The 20896-nt window shown below is 39.3% G+C and overlaps 1 protein-coding gene across 3 annotated transcripts in view; it reads left to right on the top strand.

Moving 5' to 3' along the window:
• The window catches only part of ASAP1 (ArfGAP with SH3 domain, ankyrin repeat and PH domain 1), an 85598-nt gene extending 64976 nt beyond the window's left edge, over nucleotides 1-20622 (top strand). Inside the window, exons 22-29 of one of the 3 annotated variants that reach the window (XR_010067678.1) lie at nucleotides 677-908; nucleotides 5570-5740; nucleotides 11032-11098; nucleotides 13240-13298; nucleotides 14291-14721; nucleotides 16466-16588; nucleotides 17734-19446; nucleotides 19575-20622. Coding sequence is in view for 2 of the 3 variants with exons in the window: in XM_063299691.1 (XP_063155761.1) it covers nucleotides 677-908; nucleotides 5570-5740; nucleotides 11032-11098; nucleotides 13240-13298; nucleotides 14291-14721; nucleotides 16466-16588; nucleotides 17734-17808 (1158 nt within the window). In the remaining variant the exon portion in view is untranslated. Of the gene's footprint in view, nucleotides 1-676; nucleotides 909-5569; nucleotides 5741-11031; nucleotides 11099-13239; nucleotides 13299-14290; nucleotides 14722-16465; nucleotides 16589-17733; nucleotides 19447-19574 lie in introns of those variants that run through there. The other 2 variants (XM_063299691.1, XM_063299692.1) reach the window with 2 other exon arrangements.
• The last annotated feature ends 274 nt before the right edge of the window (nucleotides 20623-20896 follow it).

The raw sequence follows: 20896 nt of genomic DNA, 5'->3' as shown, positions 1-20896 counted from the left end.
TGCCTCCTCCAGTTCTAAGATCCACAGGGATTTTAGAAGAGATCATGAGCTCTCCATGTGCTCAAGAATGTCCTTTTTGGAGCTGATTTTTCTCATGTGATGTATAATTCAAAGCTGTACCTGCCTGAAATAAATAAGGAAGCTTCTTAAAACGAAAATGGAGGTCACTGTTCATGCCTCAGTGGCTTACAGGTAGACCTCAGTTTATGACCACAATTGGGACTGGAACTTCCATCGCTAAATGAGGCGGTCACTAAGTGAGTCATGCCCAATTTTACAATCTTTTTTGCCACTGGTGTTAAGTGAACCACTGCAGTTGTTAATCACGTGGTCATTAAGCAAATCTGGCTTCCCACATTGACTTTGCTTGTTGGAAGCTGGCTGGGAAGGTCGCAACTGGTGATCACATGACCCCGGGATGCTGCACCCATCATAAATACATGCTGGTTGCCAGGTGCCTACATTTTGATCACATGACTGCAGAGATGCTGCGACGGTCGTAAGTCACTTTTTTCAGCACCGCTGTAACTTCGAATGGTCACTAAACAAATGGTCATAAGTTGAGGACTGCCTGTATACAAGACCCTCATTTCCTGCTCTTCAGCTGGAAGGTTTTTACCTTACCGGTTAAATAGGGGGTGTACGTTGAAATAAAAGTGTTAATTTTTTCCCACAGCCTAGTCCAATAAAGAAAGAGCGTTCTCCAAGACCCCAGAGCTTTTGTCACTCTTCCAGTATTTCTCCCCAAGACAAAATGGCTCTTCCTGGTCTTAGCACTCCACGGGACAAACAAAGACTTTCCTATGGCGCCTTCCCGCACCAGATCTTCGTCTCTGCGAGCGTAGACTCTGCAACTTCTCCAACAGTGGTAGATGGCCCTCCGCTTCCTCCACGAAACGCTGGAAAAGGTACTTGTTAAATACCCCCGTAAGCGTTGCTGCAATGGTGTGTGATTGATGGGTCCCCCCCCCACCCGGGCCTTGCAGAAACGTACTCTTGAGTTTTGCCTTTCTGAAAGACGATTGTCTGACCATACAGTGAACGCTTATGATGAGCAGCAGTTTGTTTCACTTAAAGCGCAAACAACTCCTTTTTGTTTCATGCGTTTTGCTATTTTGAGCTAACTTTTTAAAAAGGCATTGCACAGAGGCTATAAATTCCGAATTAGGAACACTAGGTGTAGCTTATAAGACAGGCCTTAGTATTTTGCAGTTTTCTGTAGAGAGGCATGCAATGTATAAAACTCCGGAATTAGGCCAGAAAGACTCGATAATTGAAGAAAACTGCCAAGCTAGGTCTTGATACAATGTTTTTAGATTTTTCTGGTTATTCTGTTACTGTATGCAAGAGTTTTTCAAACTTGGGAACTTTAAGATGTGTGGACTTCAACTCCCAGAATTCCCCAGCCAGCATGCTGGGAGACTACATTTTGGTTCAATCTGAAGGAAAGTATTGCATTCCAGAAGTTATGCCAAACCATTTCCAATTGCCTTGGTTCAGCAGAAAGCAAAGCTGGATCATTGGGGTTGTTCTGGATTTCAACTGGAACAAAATCCAGAGGAATCCTGGAATAATTATATCAGGTGAGTAGGCAAGGGTGGTGCATGTGGCTTGCTTTCTTCCCTCGCCACACCCACGTTCTGCTGGTATCTGGAACAATACATCCTCGTTTTCTTCCCTACATGGACCAGAATATCTTAAATACATGTTTGGGGCATTTTCTTTTTTCAGTTCATTCAGTTGTGTCCAATTCTCAGAGGCTGCCTGGACAACTCCCTGCAGTTTTCTTGGCAAGGTTTTTCAGAAGTGGTTTGCCATTGCCTCCTTCCTCGGGCTGAGAGAGAGTGACTGGCCCCAGGTCAACCAGCCGGCTTTGTGCCCAAGGTGGGACTAGAACTCACAGTCCCCCAGTTTCTAGCCTGGTGCCTTAACCTCTACACCAAACTGGCTCTTCTTTTGGGCATAGATCACCCCAAAACAGCTGGTTTTGTACATCCCTATTAATTGTATAATGAACAGGCAGCAGAGTATTTTTCCAAGCAATCAACTCACCCCGTTCTTTTTCCCTACAGAAAGACAGAGTAAATATTATGTCATGTAAACTTTGTGACAAATCACAACATTCTTTGGTAGTGTTTTTGCTCCATAATTTTCTTGGGGAAAGATTTGAACCAGCTTTGAAAACGTTTCACATACGTTGACTTTTGCCTACAGTGTCGCCAGCAGAGAACATATGTGAAGCATCTGCAGTCTTTTCCTGTGTGATTTTACAATCTTGCACCAGGAATTCATGTACCATAATCATGAACGATCATACCCAAGTAACTAATCAAGAATGCAGTGATAAAAATAAAAATTACAGTGAAAAAAACATCGGATACGGTAAACCAGTGAACCAGTTTTTAAAAATATCACATATTCTGGTATAATTTGTTTTAGAAATAGATCCCTTCTCTGAAAGCACTGTTGCCACCTGGCAAATCAGAATGGGAAAACATTGAGTCTAACCACAGACAAATATATTAATGGAATAGAGGACAGGAGGACCTTTGGCTCTCTGTTAGGGGGTATAGTAGTACAGCAAATTATACTCAAAGGAATTGTTCGGCCGACACTGAACTCAAGCATTCTTGAAATAAAAATAGAAATAAAATTTTACACAAGTATCAACAAACACTTCTGCTTTTAGTAAAGCCAGGAACGGTGAGGGTGTGGAACTTCTAGTGATACCACTCTTTGAAATCAGACGTTTGCTTATTTGGCGATTCAAAAATCAGAGTTTGGTTCTCGTATACTACTTGAAATTTCTTAAATAGAGGATGACGCATTTTTATTCCACACTAACCAGAGATTATATTATTGCCAACTATTCGAAAATACAATTGTTATGATTGACTTAGTTGAAATAATCAGAAGCTATAACTGAATGAACCAATGCTTTTTAGTAGTACTTTTGTTCTTTGTAACCAGCAGACAGAATTTGTTCACTACGTTGAGTGATGTAATTTTTTAAAATATTATTTAAATATTGATGTAATTTTTTAAAATATTTTTTTCTTGTGTATCACTTTGTAATATGGCAGAAGTAGGAGTGGTTTCATATATTATACAGAGCTGTGGTTTGCTTAACCATTATATGCAAATAAGCCACAATTTGGCTTTCACCCTACACACTAAATCATAAATTCTTGTTTGCAAATTGCAGCAACCAGGATTGCACAGTGTGCTAAGCCAGATCCAAACAAACCACATTGTGAAATGTGAATGCAATTTATATTTCTAGAGAGGTTTAGCTTTTATTGGTGGTTAATTCTTAGAACGCACTGCATAACAATGTCCTTTTTCGATTGGTTTTAAAGCAAGAAAATAGTTTATCTGTGCTACCAATGATCATCCAAGCTTTACTCAAGTACATGGTATTTTAGAGAAATATGGTTTCTTAATTCCCTATATACTTACCTACAAAATGGGTGCACTATTGCCTAAACATGCCAAATAATGTTAAATATTAATCAAAATAATTTTAATACTTTGAGTAAAGGAAACATTTTAAAGTTTGAATGTATAAATTCTTTTCAGAGGAAATATTGTTGATCATAGTTGGGCTTAATAAGAGAACAGTTGCATCAAATTGGGCTACATATCACTTGGCATGAAAAAAATGTTGAATTATAATTTTTATGATTAGTTATCTGTAAATACATAGATTCTGATCCTTCAGTGTGACATCTGAATGCCATTGTGCCCCATGCACAGTGTAATGTTTACTTTAAATAATATTCCTAGGCCCCAAGTCTAACCTGAAAGCATTCTTAGCAAATAAAATTGATACTAAGCATTGATACTCAGCATCCTTGATCTGGACTCAACAGTACATCAAAGGGCCTCTTAACTTTACCCAGCAAACTTGAATCCTAGGCTTGGGTTCAAAAGAATTTTTGCAGACACATTTTGGCTAAATGAATCTTTATTACAAACAAGAACAAAGTCAGAAAAAACTGTTGATTGCCTTTGCACATGCTCTTATACCCATGGTGGTTCAAACCCATAGCTTTCCATCCTTCCCATTAATGAACTGTCTCGCTTTATGGTGCTTGGTGGTCCTGAAGGGAAGTGTCTACTGTAAGGTCAATTATGGCCATGTCCAACTATGGCAGATACCCTAAGGAGTTTGGAAACCCGTTGAGTATCCATTTATATATGATCTCTCTTGAGATAAGATACCAATGGATACAAATTTAATCCAATTTCATTGTTCTATAATTCAGGTGGTATATATTGTCTCATTTTAAATAAAATTGTTTAATTTACAGTGTGAACGAACTTGTGATTATGATTAACAAAACATTCTTGCCTAGCCTCACTTTGCACCTCTTTATCAGGATGGTAATCAAGCTTAATAGAATTAAGAGAGATGTATGCATTATTTTTGGGTTCTTCTTCTTAGTATGCACACCGTCATAAAATGAATAGCTTGATTAAATCAATTTCATTAGTGTTTTTGCTTATAATCCTACAGCCAGTTATTTTCTAGAGGAGATAATGAGTTAAAGCAAAAATATAAATAATATGAAATTAATATAAAAACAAACATCAGATATAACAGTATTAAAATGTATCTGTTTCAAGACTAGCCCTTGCTAAATCCTTCAACACAGATGTTGTCTCTTTATGCATGCACAGAAAACTAGTAGGGCAAGGACACAGCTGCTGCAACATATTTTGTGAAGCACCACTTTTGAATACTGCATGGGGCTGTGATGAATATCACTATCCCCAGATTGCTAAGAGGCTTTCCCTTGGCCTGCAAGATTTTCCTTGGCTTGCCAGTGATTTGAACGTGGGACTTTTACTACATTAAATCTGTACTTTTGGTTGTTATGCTATACTTCTAGATTTAACATTTGAAATAATAAGCAAAATTACTACTTAGATTTACTAGTACTAATGTTGACGAATATTTTTATTGGTAAACAGTGAGTCAGACCTAGACTTAATCATATTTATGATAAACCAACTGGAATAAATGGGATTTAAGGTAGTAACTAACTGATCTCATTGATCATTTATCAATATCATTTAAACAATATACTCTTTCCATTAGCTCTATTAGAGAAACTTGACGTTCAGGCCAGAGGTATTACTTTTGTTTAATATTTATATTTTTACATGTATAACTGTTTATTGAACCCAGTTGTGCTTATAGTAGGTCCACTGAAATCATGGGTGTAAGTCTAACAAACATAAATTGATTTCAGTGGGTCTGCTTCGTATTATATGTAAGCATCTCTTTCTACATCTTAATAATGTCCTAAATTTATTTGTGGGAGCTTCTATGTGTGTGTGTGTGTGTGTCTATGCATATATCTGCTTTTCTAATCACAGTAATTGCTGGAAAAGCTTCCAGTAGGAGAAGAATTTTACTAAACTTCCACTGTTTAGGATGGCCTGTTGTTCTTTTTTTAGTCGTTTGCTGTATTTTCCTGTTGTCTAATTTTGAGTTTCTTTTGTGCTGTATTGGCATTAACCCATCTTTGTGTTGATAAGAAGATTTTGTTTATTTCCACAGGTCCATCGGGCCCTCCTTCAACCCTCCCATTAAGCACTCCAGCCTCTAGTGGCAGCTCCACTCTGTCTAAGAAGAGGCCCCCACCCCCTCCCCCGGGACACAAAAGAACCCTATCAGACCCACCCAGCCCACTACCTCATGGGCCCCAGAATAAGGGCCAAGTGTCTTGGGGTGAGTTTTGCAATGCGAAATAATAATATTCATATTGGCTTAGTTTAAATGCCCCATCACACCATGATTAAGGAACCCTCATGTTGATTTAGTGGGAGATTAAATGGCCAGTTTGTGGGTTAATATTAGGGTGTCCTAACCCTAACTGCTATCCTGTGTTATGGTTTGAACTTTGGGAAGTATGATTTCCGCTGCTGCTTGGTGTGATGTCTGAACTGACAAATCTTAACATTACTGTGTCCTTCAACATGGTGGAGTATAGAACAAATGCAAGGTGGAAACAGGTCAACATGCTGAACATTTGAAAGCTCAAGCCATCGTAGCAATTTTCTGCAACATGAGCACCAATCATGGTTGGATATGACATTTTAATTGAGCTGGGACTGCTGATTATAAATTAGACCCTCTGGCTGACATTTCAGAGTTAGTCCAAAGTCTTACAGCTCATTGTTTTAATGAAACCTGTGATAGATGGAAATTTTTAACATCCTTGTGAAGCAGGGGAGTTGGTTAGAGCAACTCTTTGGATCAGTCTTTATTTTCTGTTGGTAGAAAAGGCAACGCAATAAGTTTTGAAGCATCCTAGGAAACCTTTTGAAGCAACTGGCATCAAACCGTTGACCTTCCCCTAACACATTAATTTTGTGTTCCACTGAAAATGGCTTAAGTTAGCATTTTACAACGCTAAAACAAGATAATGAAAACAGCATGTTTCTGCTTTAGTGGCCAAGAATGTTTCATAGACCTTACACTTTTCCTTGATTAAGTTACGATAATTCTGTGCATCAGGTTATCTGTTTTTAATTTTAGCTCTAAAAAAGGTCTGAGGATTTGTTTTAACTGTATGCTCCATGACTCTTTTGAGTCCAATGGCAAAAAGATAGTAAACTGAAAAACTCTAGCATTTGGTTTGGGTCCAACATTTAGAAAAAGTGTGTCTAAAGGACCACTGAAATTTAATGGAACATTGCTTCAAAACAGAGGGAAGATTGAAATTTCTAATCAGTGGGAGCCATGTATGAGTGATTTTTAAATCAGTTTATAAATCAAAATGATCTCTCTATAAGGTTATCAGCAGTTGCTACATATTCAAGTGTCTTATACATCAATGAAGGTGACATTTAATGATCGCCAAATATATTTATAGATGTATACAGAATGCAGTTCTTCCCTGAAGCACAGAAGACACTAATACTGGAATCTGTTGATTTATTTAATGTTTTGCTACCAAGGTATATACAGTAGCTTGAGCATAATTACACTGCAGAAGATCAAAAATAAAAATAACTGTAAACTGTAACACAGCTTGAGTATGTAGTAACAGTGACATTTGAGGGGAAGAATGGCACACTCAGCTATTGTGTTGTGCATTGTTTTTGGTGTTAGTACATCAGCAGTTTCCATGTGACAAATGAGATCGCCTGTACTTTGTCTGTTTTTATTATCTCACTTGCTTGTAATTCTTTGTGTACTTTTTGAATTTTAAGTGGCATTTTCATTAAAATGGGCAAATATGTATTAAAGGTACTACAGAACATCTAACTTTATATCTCCTTAGAAATATTTGGAGAGCATCAAAGTGCTTTAATCTGCTTAGCAAGTGTGCAGTTTTGAATGCTTTTAAAGGCAGAAGCTTCCTCGAGCTGAGGATGACTCCTGAACACACATGTGTAGTTTTCTTGAGAACAATATCGATATAGTTTGCTGCTACTGCCGCCTTCTGGGAAAAGTTTAACTTTTGCTTTCTTCTTTTTTTTTATACTTCCCAATCTAACTTTATAGCCCTAGGCTTTCCCCTTCCTAGATTTAAGAAAGCAAATAAAAGCAAACTTTCAACCATGCTATGTTTTGAACCACCTGGGTCTAATTCTGTACAGTTCTTAGTCTGATTTCAACAGTCCTATGCTAGTGATCAGATTCCCGAAATGGGACTCTGAAGAAGAAAAAAATGAGTGTTTGGCATGAAACGGGAGGGAAGAAAAGGCTGGTGCTGAGCTTAACTCTTCCACCCCAGTGTGTAGAAAGTTTGCCTTCAGCAAATAAAAGTTCCTTGATTCTGCACGGTATGATATAGCCTGTTTTGAATCCAAGGAAGAAATGCCAGCGTTTAATAACAAAGGGGTTTCCAGTTCTTTTATTGAATAAAAGTTATTGGCAAGGGCCAGATTATCCAAAAAACCTCAATAAAACTTCCTGTCTCTAAACCCACTTGGAGTATCCTGTAAAAGAATTGGCAGAGCCCAAAAAAAGGAAAACCTGCTTTTAATTGATATTTACAAATAACTAGGAGACTCTTTTTCATTCTTACGTTAGAACAAAGTAGAACTTCTATCTTGCCTTGTCTTCACAAAGAAAGATGAGTTTCACCACCCTCTACGGTGGTGCTTAAAAGTTTGTGAACCCTTTTGAATTTTCAACATTTCTGCATAAATATGACCTAAAACATGATCTGTTTTCCACCCGAGTCCTAAAACTAGGTAAAGAGAACACAATTAAAAAATTGAGTTAAAAACATTGTACTTGTTCATTTATTTATTGAGGAAAGTGATCCAAAACTACATACTTGTGTGTGGCAAACATATGTGAACCTCTAGGATTATCAGTTCATTGGAAAGGGAAATTAGAGTCAGGTGTTTTAATCAATGGGATAATAATCAGGTGTGTGTGTGGAAGGTCCTGCCTGATTTAAAGAACAGAATTCTGGGTATTCACTGTCAAAGTCTGATCTTCACAACACAGGTATGTGGAAGTGTGTCATGGCTCAAACAAAAGAGATTTCTGAGGAACTCCGAAAAACAGCTGTTGATGCTCAGCAGGCTGGAAAATTATTTTCAAAGAGTTTGGAATCCACCAGTCCACCATCAGGCAAATCATGTACCAATGGAAGCAATTCAACATCATTGCTATCCTCCCTGGGATTGGTCAACCAACCAAGATCACACCAAAAGCAAGGTGTGTAATACCCCAGGAGGTCTCAAAGAAGCCCAGGGTAATGTCTCAGGAACTAAAGGCCTCTCTTGCGTTGGCAAATGTCATTGTTTGTGACACCACCATCAGGAGAATACTGAACAACGGTGGTATGCATGGCAGGGTTGCAAGGAGAAAGCCACTACTCTCCAAAAGAACATTGCTGCCTGTCTATAGTTTGCAAAAGACCATGTGGATAAGCCAGATGGCTATTGGAAGAATGTTCTGTGATGGATGAGACCAAAATAGAACTTTTTGGCTTGAATGAAAAGTGTTATGTGTGGCAAAAGGCATTAAGAACCTTATCCCATCTGTGAAACATGGTGGCAGTATCACGGTTTGGGCCTACTTTGCTGCCTCTGGAGCAGTATGGCTTGTCGTCATTGATGGAACTATGAATTCTGAATTACACCAGCAAATTCTACAGGAAATGTCAAGGTATCAATGTGTGAACTGACGCTCAAGAAAAAGTGGGTCATGCAGCAAGACAGTGATAAAAAAAACCAAGGTGTACGACCAAAGAATGGTTAAAGCAGAAGAAAGTTAATGTTTGTGAATTGCCAAGTCAAAGTGTTGAGCTTAATCCTATAGAAATGTTGTGGAAGGACCTGAAGCAGGCAGTTCTTGTGAGGGAGCCCACCAGCATCCCTGAGTTGAAACTGTTCTGTGAGGAGAAATGGGCTAAAATTCCTCCAAGTCGATGTGCAGGACTGATTAACAGTTTTTGGAAACATTTAGTTGCAGTTATTGCTGCCCAAGGAGGACACACCATTTACTGAAAACAAAGGTTCACATACTTTTGCCCTGCACAGATTTGTAGCTTTGGATCATTTTCATCAATAAATAAGAGAAAGTATAATGTTTTTTGACTCATTTGTATAATTGGGTTCTCTCCTCTTTTAGGACTTGTGTGGAGAATAGATCCATGTTTCAGGTCATATTTATGCAGGAATACTGAAAATTCAAAAGGGTTCACAAACTTTTAAGCACCACCGTATATCTCTCCTATCTCTAATATTCTGTAGTATTCAGTTTTCTTGTCAACTTTTATAACTGCTAAGGGCATTTCCTTTAAGAGTCCCTCTCTGTCATCTTCTACTAGCTCTCTTGCCTGGACTTCCATGCATTTGGGCTGCTCCGTGTTCTTCCCATTCTGGTTTCCACGCTTGGTTTTTCAGATTATGAAAGCATTGATTTAGGAAGGAGTTACAATTTTAGACAGCCAGAATCAGGCTGGGAAGCAGGGAGCACGGTGCGTATTTTTAGGACTTCCTCTGGATAATTTGCCTCCAAAATGGTTTTTATTTACAGCATCCAAGGCTAGCTCCAGAGTCCACTGGAGGTGGGCAGCCTATAAATAAATAAATCAAAACAAAACACAGAGAAGGTATGCTTTGCTCTTGCATCCCCCAGCCAATTCTAAACGTATCGGAATCAAATACATTTTCCCTCTGAAAGTTTGAATTTGTTGCTTGCCGCCAGCAGATCTAGTAACAGAAATAAAAAGCCTTTATACCTAGGTGATTTGGAGTTGTGTGATCCCAGGAGCAGGCACATTTGATCGAAGGAGTTGCCAACAGGTGCAATGCGCATGCCTACATGCACTTTGCTAGTGTCTCCTCTCAGATCTGGGTCACTAGGCGGCCTTGTTTAAATAGTACTTCTGAAGAACTGCAGTAGAAACAAATTATACTTCGAATTGCAAGTTCTCATAAAACAGTGTGAGAGTGCCACAATATAGTCAGGTCTTTGTGGAGGAAAAATACAAGAATATTTTCTTATATATATTTTTAATATCCATCCATCCTTCTTTCCTTAAAGAAATAATTACTTCCATATCTGGATGAAATCGTGACGAAGTTGAAAGCAAAAAAAGTGTCAGGTCAAGTTTTAATTCTTTGTCAAATTTCTGCCTAGCATCTTAGCCACAAACTGTGTATGGACGCGGTCATACAGGTTGGGTTGTTCTGCCCTGCTTCCTTTGTAGACACTTGAGATGCCATCAATATTGAATGGTGTAGATGAAATTGAGTTTGACATTGGCTTGAATGAGTGTTTCATTTTAAATGTTCTTTCCTCATTAGCAGACGGGTTTTTATTTTCCCAAATTATTTATTATTTATTATTTCTTTATTATTCAAATTTAATTACCGCCCATCTCCCCCAAAAGAGGGACTCTTAACTTGTTGGGAAGTAGTGCTCCTTTGGCTTAAATCATTATATACATATACATACCTTTATACAACTTCTGTTATGACTTCTACTAATTTAAGCTCATGACTGCTACTTTTAAAATTTTAAATGCTCAATATTTTCACTTTTAGGTAATGATTTGGGTCCACCAGCCACAAAAACAGCAAACAAGTTTGAGGGGATGTCTCAACAATCAGGGTAAGATATTTGTATGTTGATGTTACTTTTTATAGTTACTGTCATTACACAAGAGAGTGAATGTAGATATGATTAGATTTTCATGTCTGTAGGGGATTTTTTTTTTCATATATATATAGAAGAAGTCATTCATATCCCCTTTTTCTTAGCTTCTCAGTTTTCAGTTTGCCATACACACACACACACAGACACAAACACACACAATCAATGCACGAAATAATATGTATTGATAGACAGAGTACATAAGCCTTACCTTAATATTTTCAAGTAAGCCGAACACAGGCTTTTTGTCTGTAGGTGTGTGTGTGTTACCCTGGTAGTCTTCCACAAACGCTTTTGCTAGTATCAGAAAAATACTTTATTTCTGTCTTCCTTCCCCTTCATCAAAGAGTTGGTTTTTTTTAACGCAGTGGCATATTCTACTTTTGATCCTGTTATAAAAATAAAAATAATTATCTACTTTTTGTCATCACAAATTCTTGCTCACAGAGGATGGAGCTGACAGGCAGTGATATCCTTGGGGGGCAAGGGGGATCAGAGTGAAGCAAGCAGCCTCACAGTGCTGTGAGGCCAGCTTGACCCTTTTGCTACACGCAGTGCAGCTTCACAAAGACGGCTCAAAGCTGCAACGTTGTGCTTTCATTATTATGACGAAAGTGGCAAGAGAATACAGATGCTGTTACTGTCAGGAAAGGGCGAGCTCCATTTCTTCTGGGGAGAAACAGGGCTGGCTAACCTTCTCTACTTTCTTAGGCCATTCAGAATACTCTCAGTTCTATTAAGAAGAAGAAGAAGATTAATAATAAGAATGATCAGAATCAACAATCATCCCGTCATCCTTTGAACACAATTCTCTCGATTAAAAAAAAAAAATTGCTCCTGCCTACAACTATTCTGAAATGTCAAGTGTTATAATGGTCCTGAAATACAAGGGTAGGCAACCTGCCATCTCAGACACCCTCTGAGACCCTTTGTTGCTACCTCTAAAAAAAATGCTAAAAACTGTTTCTCGCTATTTTGAGTGACAAGTCAACGAGTTTCTCACTATTTTGAATCAATGAGATGAATATAATGCAAGCCTTCACTCTCTTTTATTCTTTTCTGCGCTCTGCACCTTCAAGTACACTTCCAAATACTTCTGGAAGCGTGCAGTTGACAGTTTTGCTTTTATATGTTCTTGCCTCTTACGCAATATCAAGCAAACTTTGAGTACATTACATTCCTCCAGATGTGCATCGTTTTTCTGAGCTGTTGCCTGCAATTCTTTCAGTTGACAACATGAACTGCTAAATGGCTGTGGGGATGCTGATTTAGTGAATACTAATACCGAAATACTGCTATTGTGGGCCCTTTCCAGAGAAGCTTTTAAGTGTGCAAGTGCCATCAAAGGGGGAATGCTTCGAGAACCCTGCAGTGTGTTGATCTTGCCTCATATAACTCCAGATGTGTGGCTGTATGTTTCTGTTTTCAGAGGGGTAACTATTTTAGACTGCTTCAGGAAAAAGAGCAGAGTCCCATGAGTATGACATGAGACCGACATACAGTATAAAAGGAAAAAATATGGCACAAAGATTGTGTGGACTGTAACATGCTGCATTAGATGAAAGGACTTCAATAGTGCAAGGATTTTGTGGACTATAACACGCTTCATTAGATGAAAGGACTATAATTCTAGGACTGGAGTATATTAGAGTACATATTGGAGTAACCTGTAATTGGGGGCCAATTCTGGTTGTTAAGTGAGGACTAGCTGTACATGTACTGTAATTGAATAGAGTCTACATTTGTGAGCTTGAATGCTTTCAGAGTGCAGGAAACTGCCATGATGGTGGCATCTTCTAACTGATGCTTCTTGTTCAGTTTAATTCAGCTTCTGGACTCTTATCTGAACTAGCCAAGGAATATGCTTGTATATACGTCTTTTATTACGCCTTTTTAAAAACTAAAATACAGACAGATTGTTATGACTAACTACTGTATAGCTTTCAATGTGAACAAGGCAAGCCCACAGTCGGTGTCACTTAAGATTTTCAGTCTGAAAATGTTTATGCTGGCAGTGCCGGTTGATGCCTGTACTCTAAATACAAGGCATTTGGAACTTTTATTATAGAGTTGTAATCTCTTGTGTATCTGTCCATCAGCACCGGGACTGCTAAGACGGCCCTGGGCCCCAGAGTGCTTCCGAAACTACCTCAGAAAGGTAAGGCTGATCGTGAAAAAAGCTAAGCAGGGGCACACATGGTTAGTCTTTGGATGGGAAGCCACAAGGATATCCCAGAGCTGTTAAGTTAGATGAGGAAGTTGGGGGGAAAATTACCATAAAAGAAATTCTGTATTATTATTAAGAAATCTGTCAGGGTTGACTCAAGGGGGATTTTATGTGAGTATGTGTAATACAAAATGGCTTCACTTCGAAGAAACCCCTGGACTATCTAAGCTAGGATAGTTTAGGTTAGTCTACAAATGAATGATAGGAGGCCTGTAAAATCTACCTTTCATATGCCCAGAGTTCCTCTTTTGGGGAGATGGGCGCTGATGAAATTTGATAGATAAATAAATAAATAAGTACATATATGCAGAATTGCATTGAAAGATTGTTTGAAATAAAAATTATTGAAAGCAAGCTACTCCCATAATTTGACTACTTTAAGAGCCAGTAGGTAGGAATGTAACTAGTAGAATTTTGCCTTAAATTCTCTTAATACCTCTTAATTCAGAGGCTAAATGTTTCATGTGGTCAAGGCTTAATTTGTGGTTTAAAATGGGGTTGCTGCTAAAGATCCATTTTAAAATGTCCTTTTTACTATTTCCTTTTTCTTCCACTGTTTTTTGTTCTGTTAAATTGCTTTAAGGTTTGTGGTAACTCTTTTCTCTCTTTATATATACCTTTGCAAGTAAAAATAAAGCATGACACTATAGAAAAAGAAAAGGGTGAACGAAAGACCCACATGTGTTATTTTTTTTCCCCTGTATTAATTGTGGTTGGGCTTTTGAGTCTGAATGCTCATCATTTCTTATTCTGCTGTCCGTGGGTCTCAGAATAAATCTAAGGAAGCCTCAAAGGAGCAAAAAGTACAAGTGGCAGTTGTAAAATTGCAACGGAAATGGGTGGCATTTTTTTTAAAGAAAATAGGAAGGAAAAGAAAGGGGCTTTATCTGAAATGATCTCATTGTGTTTGCTTTCTGTTTCAGTGGCATTAAGAAAAATAGAAACAATCCATCTTCCCTCACTAGATAAATCCAGTCACCATTCTGAAATCTTTCAGAAGTCAGCCTCTCTCTGTATTGACCTGCCCCAGAAGCCCCAACCTGCAGATTTACCCCCCAAGCCGCAATTGGGGGATCTCCCTCCAAAACCACAACTTGCAGACTTACCTCCAAAACCCCAAATGAAGGATCTTCCTCCGAAGCCACAACTAGGAGAAACTTTGGCAAAAACTCCTGGTGGGGACGCATCCCCCAGACCTCAGCCCTCAGAGGCCAATCAGAAATCACCCAGTGTGGATCTTTCCCCAAAGATACAGTCAAAAGAGATTGTCCAGAAACAAGCATCTGAAGATTCTGGAGATACCACCCCTGGATCAGCTGAAACCCCTGTGCCACTTCCTAGAAAAATAAACATGGTAGGTAGATCATTTCTGTTTCGATGTTGTTGTAGGACTGGTATATAATGGAGATGAACCTGCTTAGAGTTGGCTGTTGGAAAAGAGAAGCTTCCATGAAGCTGTTGTAGGATTAAGGGAGAAAACCTTACATGGCATTCTGCTCTGAAGTCAAAATGCTTAACTCTGAAAGTTCATGCTTTCAGATTAAGAGTGAAGAATTTCGAAAACAGTGGAATAAGTGCATCCTAATTACTTACACTACATTCTTATTGAGCACATAATGTGTTTCATGTATGTTTCTTTCACTGATCCTATGAAATGAGCCAAGATCATGATTCCTATTTTGCAACTGCCATGCTGAGATTGAGATAATGATTACCCACTCAGAACATGTTTCAACTGGGATTTAAAGACAAGCTACTGCTGCATTTTAATGATTTTTGACCACTCCAGGGTAAAGATAATAGAAAGTAGGTGTCAAGAGTAACATCCCCATACCAAAGTGCTCATCAAAACACCATGTTGCCAGTTGGAGTGGCATGGGGGGACCTGGATTCAAATGTGTCTTCATCCACGAAAGGTCACTAGGGGTCTTTGGGCAAATCACACTCTCCCAGTCCAACCCACCTCCCAGTGTGGTTGTTCTGGGGAAACTGGGAAAGTCCCAAGGGAAGACCAGATATAAATCTAACTTTCCTGGTTGAAGGAAAACCAACTGAAATGATTGCATTCTCAGAAGTAGCTGACTTTGCTGAATCCCCATAAGAAGAATTTTTTTTTTTTTACTTGGCAAGCTATCTAAAAAGAACCCCTAAAGCTCATGATACTGTAAACAGCTGAAGATGGAAGCCGGTTGACCTACCTCCTCCCTTCTGTTAAGCAGGGGTGCCCAGTTGTTTCATTTGTCTGAGGATGGGCTTGGTTTAGAAGTGGGGCAGTGCAGAAACAAAAATGAAATTTGGTTTCATTTATTTTTACTGTCAGTTAAAATGAAGATATTTCAATTAATGAACCCATTAATATGATTACTCCCTGTGCATTTTGTAACTTCCCTACCGTCACATTTGGGGACAGCTGTCGAGCAGCTTGAGGGGCCTCGTGCCGTGTACCTCTGCAGCAAAGTCTAGTCAATTCCAGCAGATTCTACTGCCCTGCATTGCTCCATTGCTGCTACGTGTTGTGAACTGCCAGTGGGAATGGCAAGAAAACATGTATTCTGTGTGGGTGGGGCACTTATTTTTGGAACCACTGGGCATGCTTCACTATCCTGAGGGTCCATCTTTAAATGCACTGAGTTGTTGATAGTAGAAGGCATCAAAATCTTAGTAATCAAGACACAAACAGGCAAACAGATGCTTAGCAGGTCTAATTATTCTCTAGTTAGTTTATCTACAGGTATGGGTTTGCAGATTGGTTTAGTACAACTACTGGCATTTGCATGAATTCAGCATTTCAAAAATGTATCTGCGTGTGATAAATCTTATCTATAAAAGGCAGTGGCTTTTACAGCAATAAATCTTATTTGCGTTTGGAGGTGATCAGTAAAAGGGGGATGAATTCTCTTGTTCTGTAAGGGAAACTTGCATCATCAAGTGGAAAGGTTTTGCCACCTCCACATTCACAAGCAGACGTGGCACAGAAATCTGTCCTAGATTTTCTGACCACATCTGAATAGGCTCATTGGTTTTATAATTAGCAACCTAAAGAATAACAGTATTTTTCCTGTCTTTGCTCAAATGGTACTTGTTTGTTTTTCATTCAGGGGAAGAATAAAATTAGGAGGGTGAAGACAATCTATGATTGCCAAGCAGATAATGATGATGAGCTTACATTTGTTGAAGGTGAAATTATTATTGTAACAGGAGAGGAGGATCAAGAGTGGTGGGTAGGTATTTTTCTACTTTTAACGTTTAAATAAAATAAACATTTGAGTGTATAGTACATAACAGTATGCAGGTGGTCCTCACTTAATGATAGTAATTGGGACTGGAATTTCTGTCGCTAAACTACATGGTCATAAAGCAGAATGTCATGTGACTGCACTGCTTAGCAATGGAAATCCTGGCACTTCCAATTGCTGTCCTAAAGCGAATCACTGTGGGTTGTTAAGCAAGGATGACATGCAGTCGCCATTTATGACCTCCTGCTGGCCTCCCCATTGACTTTGCTTGTAGGAAGCTGGCAAAGAAGGTTGCAAATGGCAGTCACGTGACCATGGGATGCTGCGATGTCATAAGTACGAGGGAGGGTAGTAACTGCCATTCGTTCAGCACTGTCGTAAGTTTGAACGGTTGCTGAGCGAGTGGTCATTTAATGAGGACCACCTGTAGTTTTGGCGTAAGCCCCATTATTAATAGGATTTGTAACGTCGATTGCACTTGCCAAACCTCACAGACTCTCAGTGGTTTATGTAGGGACTACGTACAGCAAAAATGACGTGCGCACATGCTAGTCTTCAAATCAATTCAAGTCACAAGGCAGAACGTAATCCTAGAGTAACAGGACCAACGACTGCCATAGCAGCCGAGATCCTTCATGCGGAAAGTAGGTGGACAGGGAGTGAATGTGCAGCAATGTTGATTTGAAGGGGAAAGTTAATTTGGACATAAAGCCTGCCAGTAACCTCTGAAAGAGCTGGTTCTTAGCTTGCGTAGCTACTGCCATGCAAACCCAAGAGAAAAAATGCTGGGAATCCCCTTGATATATTAGAAAACGTAGATATGTTACTAGTATGATACATCTACCTTGCCAAGCGTAATACAATTTACTGAACTGTATTAGTTGAATGGCAGTTAGGATCTCAGTGCTGGCATCATAATTATCAATAGAAGGACCCGAAGCCAAATAAACTAAAAGGCGGCGACTGAGAAAGACTTACATGACGGATATTGAAATGCAAAAGTAGGCAGTGCGTAAACGGCTAGTAAGGGCACAATACGCATCATGGAAGCCTCTCAAAAGCTTCACCTGAGTAGCCCTTGCTAGAATACCTCCTACCAGCCATGCCTGAAGCAATCTTCTTCTTTGCAGATTGGCCACATTGAAGGGAAGCCGGAACGGAAGGGGGTTTTCCCAGTATCCTTCGTCCACATTTTGTCAGACTAATCAGAAACTCGAGTATTGCACATTGTTCCTGCAAGTCGGGCTTTAAGCACGAAGCCAACAGCTGCTGCTGCTGCATTCCTGTAATTCTGTGCATAGTTGTTGATATGGATGTATATATGACTGCTGTTAACAAAGCAAGAACTCGTTCCTCCCCATACAAGGGGCTCATATTGTATTGTAAATAGAAGGTGTTTCTTTGCCATTGCCAGTATTATGGTCATTGTGGGAGCTGGCATGCCTTACTGGGTTGCTCAGGCCATTCGTGGCATCAAGCACTTAAATTTTTGTCTGTGTGTATGAACTGCCAGCTTTCTGAATAAACTGTTAGTCCCATCCAGTCCCTTTCCGCTGTACAGAATTTACCGTTCCTAATACATCAGTATTCTTGACGTAGATAACTAGCAGAGTTACTCCTGGGTTTTCGAAAGGAGCTGCTGACGGCCGTGGATGACTTCCACCGTGCGCAGTTTACAGCTTGTGAAATCCACTCCCTTGGTATTGTTTAAAAAAAAAAATGTGTCCGGTGTATCCATCCATCCAACACAAGAAATATGCACTGATGCTACAGGTAACCAGTACTAATTTTATGGTCTGTGGGCCACATTTCCTGTTCGTATTCCTGTAACTGCAGTTTCTTCCTGTGCTCTTTACCTCACTTGACTCCATCTGAACGTCTTCAATAAAAATGATTCAGTCTCGCAAAGAAAAATATATGAGACTTCTGGCTGGAGGTTTTATTGTAGTGAACCAGGGTCTCATTATAAAGTACATTCCTACTTGCATGGCTTTGCTTTCCTCCTTACAGTCTCCGTTTATGCAAGAGCATTACCAGCATCGCTTGCCTTTCACTTTCAAAGCGTGCAGCTTTGTGGTAATCTGTTTACCACCCAGATTGAAATACCAGCTGATAGGAGTATTCGTTTGCTAACTAAAGGGTTCATTAAGGTGTTGGGGGATTCCAACCTTCATTCCAGGGAAGCCGTATTAAGTTGCAATGTTCCTCTTGCATTACTGCCTGGAGAAATCAAAATCGTTAGCAAAACAATTGAACAATACCTTTCCTGAAAAATAGCAGCCGTCAGAGAAGCCACAGGAACATCTGGAAGTTTGCCTTTCTGAATTGAACAGTGCCAAGGATCTGGCAGCCGCGGAATTAATAATTTAGGAAGGACACGTTTGGACCTGAGATTATTAGACTGCTAAAATTTCATGACGGCAGCTTCAACTCATTTTTTCAAATCAATGTAGCAAGGACATACTCATTTCGGATACACATTTATTGGTTAGGACTGTGCGTGCTCCCGACACTATTTGGAAGAAGGGCTTCAGATTTTGCGCAATTGCCACACCTCTCTGCTGCTCAGTCAGGTTGTCTCCCTTTCTCAGATTTCTGCAAGTCCCTGAAAAAAAGTGCCATTGCTTTCACACTAAGGAACTGAATCCTTAAAGCGGCAGTACCTTTGTTTTTTAACAGACTTGCAGAGAAGCCTGCGAAAGACAGGATGATAAACAGCTGAGATTTGCTGGGCCAAACCACTTCTTCCTAATCATATTCAAAATAGATAAGCCCTTTTGGGGGGAGAAGGATGGGGGCTAGTGTTTTGCTATGCATTTTGTAATTTTATTGGGCAGATATCGGTTAAAACACTATTTTTCAACCTTGGCAACTTTAAGATGCGTGGACTTCAACTCCCAGAATTCCCCAGCCAGCATGGCTGGCTGAGGAATTCTGGGAGTTGAAGTCCACATATCTTAAAATTGCTAAGGTTGAGAAATACTGGGTTAAAAAAGTTACTTTGCCAATAGCCCAAGTTTCATTTCCTGTAGAGCGGTCCGTTGAAATTCCATCCCACAACGATTCGTTTCACCCAAAGTTGCAATTAATCTGTTGCTTTTGCTGTGGATGTTTTACAAAACTCAGTGCTTATTTTTAAGTGGTTAACGTGCAAAACGTAATCAGTTTAAGAACTCTTGCATGAAGGAAAGCGAAGTATTTATCAGCTCTGATTGGAAGGTGGTTTTCAAACAATTGTTTCGGCCGGGTCACGGCACATTTTGTTGAAAGGTTTAAGCGTACAAACGAACAAGCGAGCCTGCTGCCAACGTCAGTGTTTTCAGACTTATGCTGTTTATATAAAAGCTAGAACAAAACTGACTTAGCATTCCATATTGCTTGTTGATGAAACGTCCTTCCGGTTAATGGAGAAAACTCATCTACTTTGTCAAGCGTATTTTAAAACAAACTCAAAGTCCACTGGTTTTCAAAAAAGATAAAAGTGAACATAGAAAGATGTGTAAAATGATGTAGAGTCAAATGTCTATTATTTTGTAAGCTTTTTGAAGTAGCATATAAATTTTTTAAATAAAATGAGTTCCATCCGGAACAAGAGCTATTTGATTTAGAGTCCATAGGATAATTAAGATGCAATGTATGATACATAGGTTGAGTTTAAATACAAGGTTCTATTTAAACTCGGAGTCACTATCTGCAATTTTGTACGTTTCATGATCTATTTGGAAAGCCTGCTTGTTTGGGGTTTTCCCCCCAGGGAGGGAAGTACCTTCTGGAAATGATGTGTTCTCTTACTGTTGAACAGCGATCGCTATTTATTTTTTTATGACATACTGCAACCACATGTAAAAGAAAACAGACCTTATAGTACCAGTTGATACTGAAACCCCCTTTGAATGTTACAATCGTACATCCGTACATTGGTTTCCTTACGTGTTTAATGTGACCGTTTGAGTACTGTGTGTGTTAATTTCTACTTTTTTAATATTTAAAATTGCTTTTAAATAAATGTATTCAGTTGATTCCAGACCTCTGAATGGCCTTTTATCAGCTAGAGCTTTTTGCAAGAGGAAACAGGTACGGATTAAGCTTGAGCAGGGCTTGCGAGTACAAAAGTAGCATCTCTTCGCAGCACGTAAAGGACCTGCATCTTTTCCCCGTATCAGGGCGTTTTCATGGGCAGGAAGAGATCAGTTAGATGGAAAGGTTTTTGTTCTGTTGCCAAGAAAATAATATACTGATGTCCCTGAAGCCACCAGGAGTCCTGCTCAGCTTGAAGGAGACTTTGTCGTACTT

The sequence above is a fragment of the Candoia aspera genome, chromosome 3 (assembly GCF_035149785.1).
Source record: "Candoia aspera isolate rCanAsp1 chromosome 3, rCanAsp1.hap2, whole genome shotgun sequence".
In the NCBI taxonomy this organism is placed as follows: Eukaryota; Metazoa; Chordata; class Lepidosauria; order Squamata; family Boidae; genus Candoia; species Candoia aspera.
Note: the sequence above shows the minus strand (reverse complement) of the source record. Positions and strands in the feature narration are given on the sequence as shown.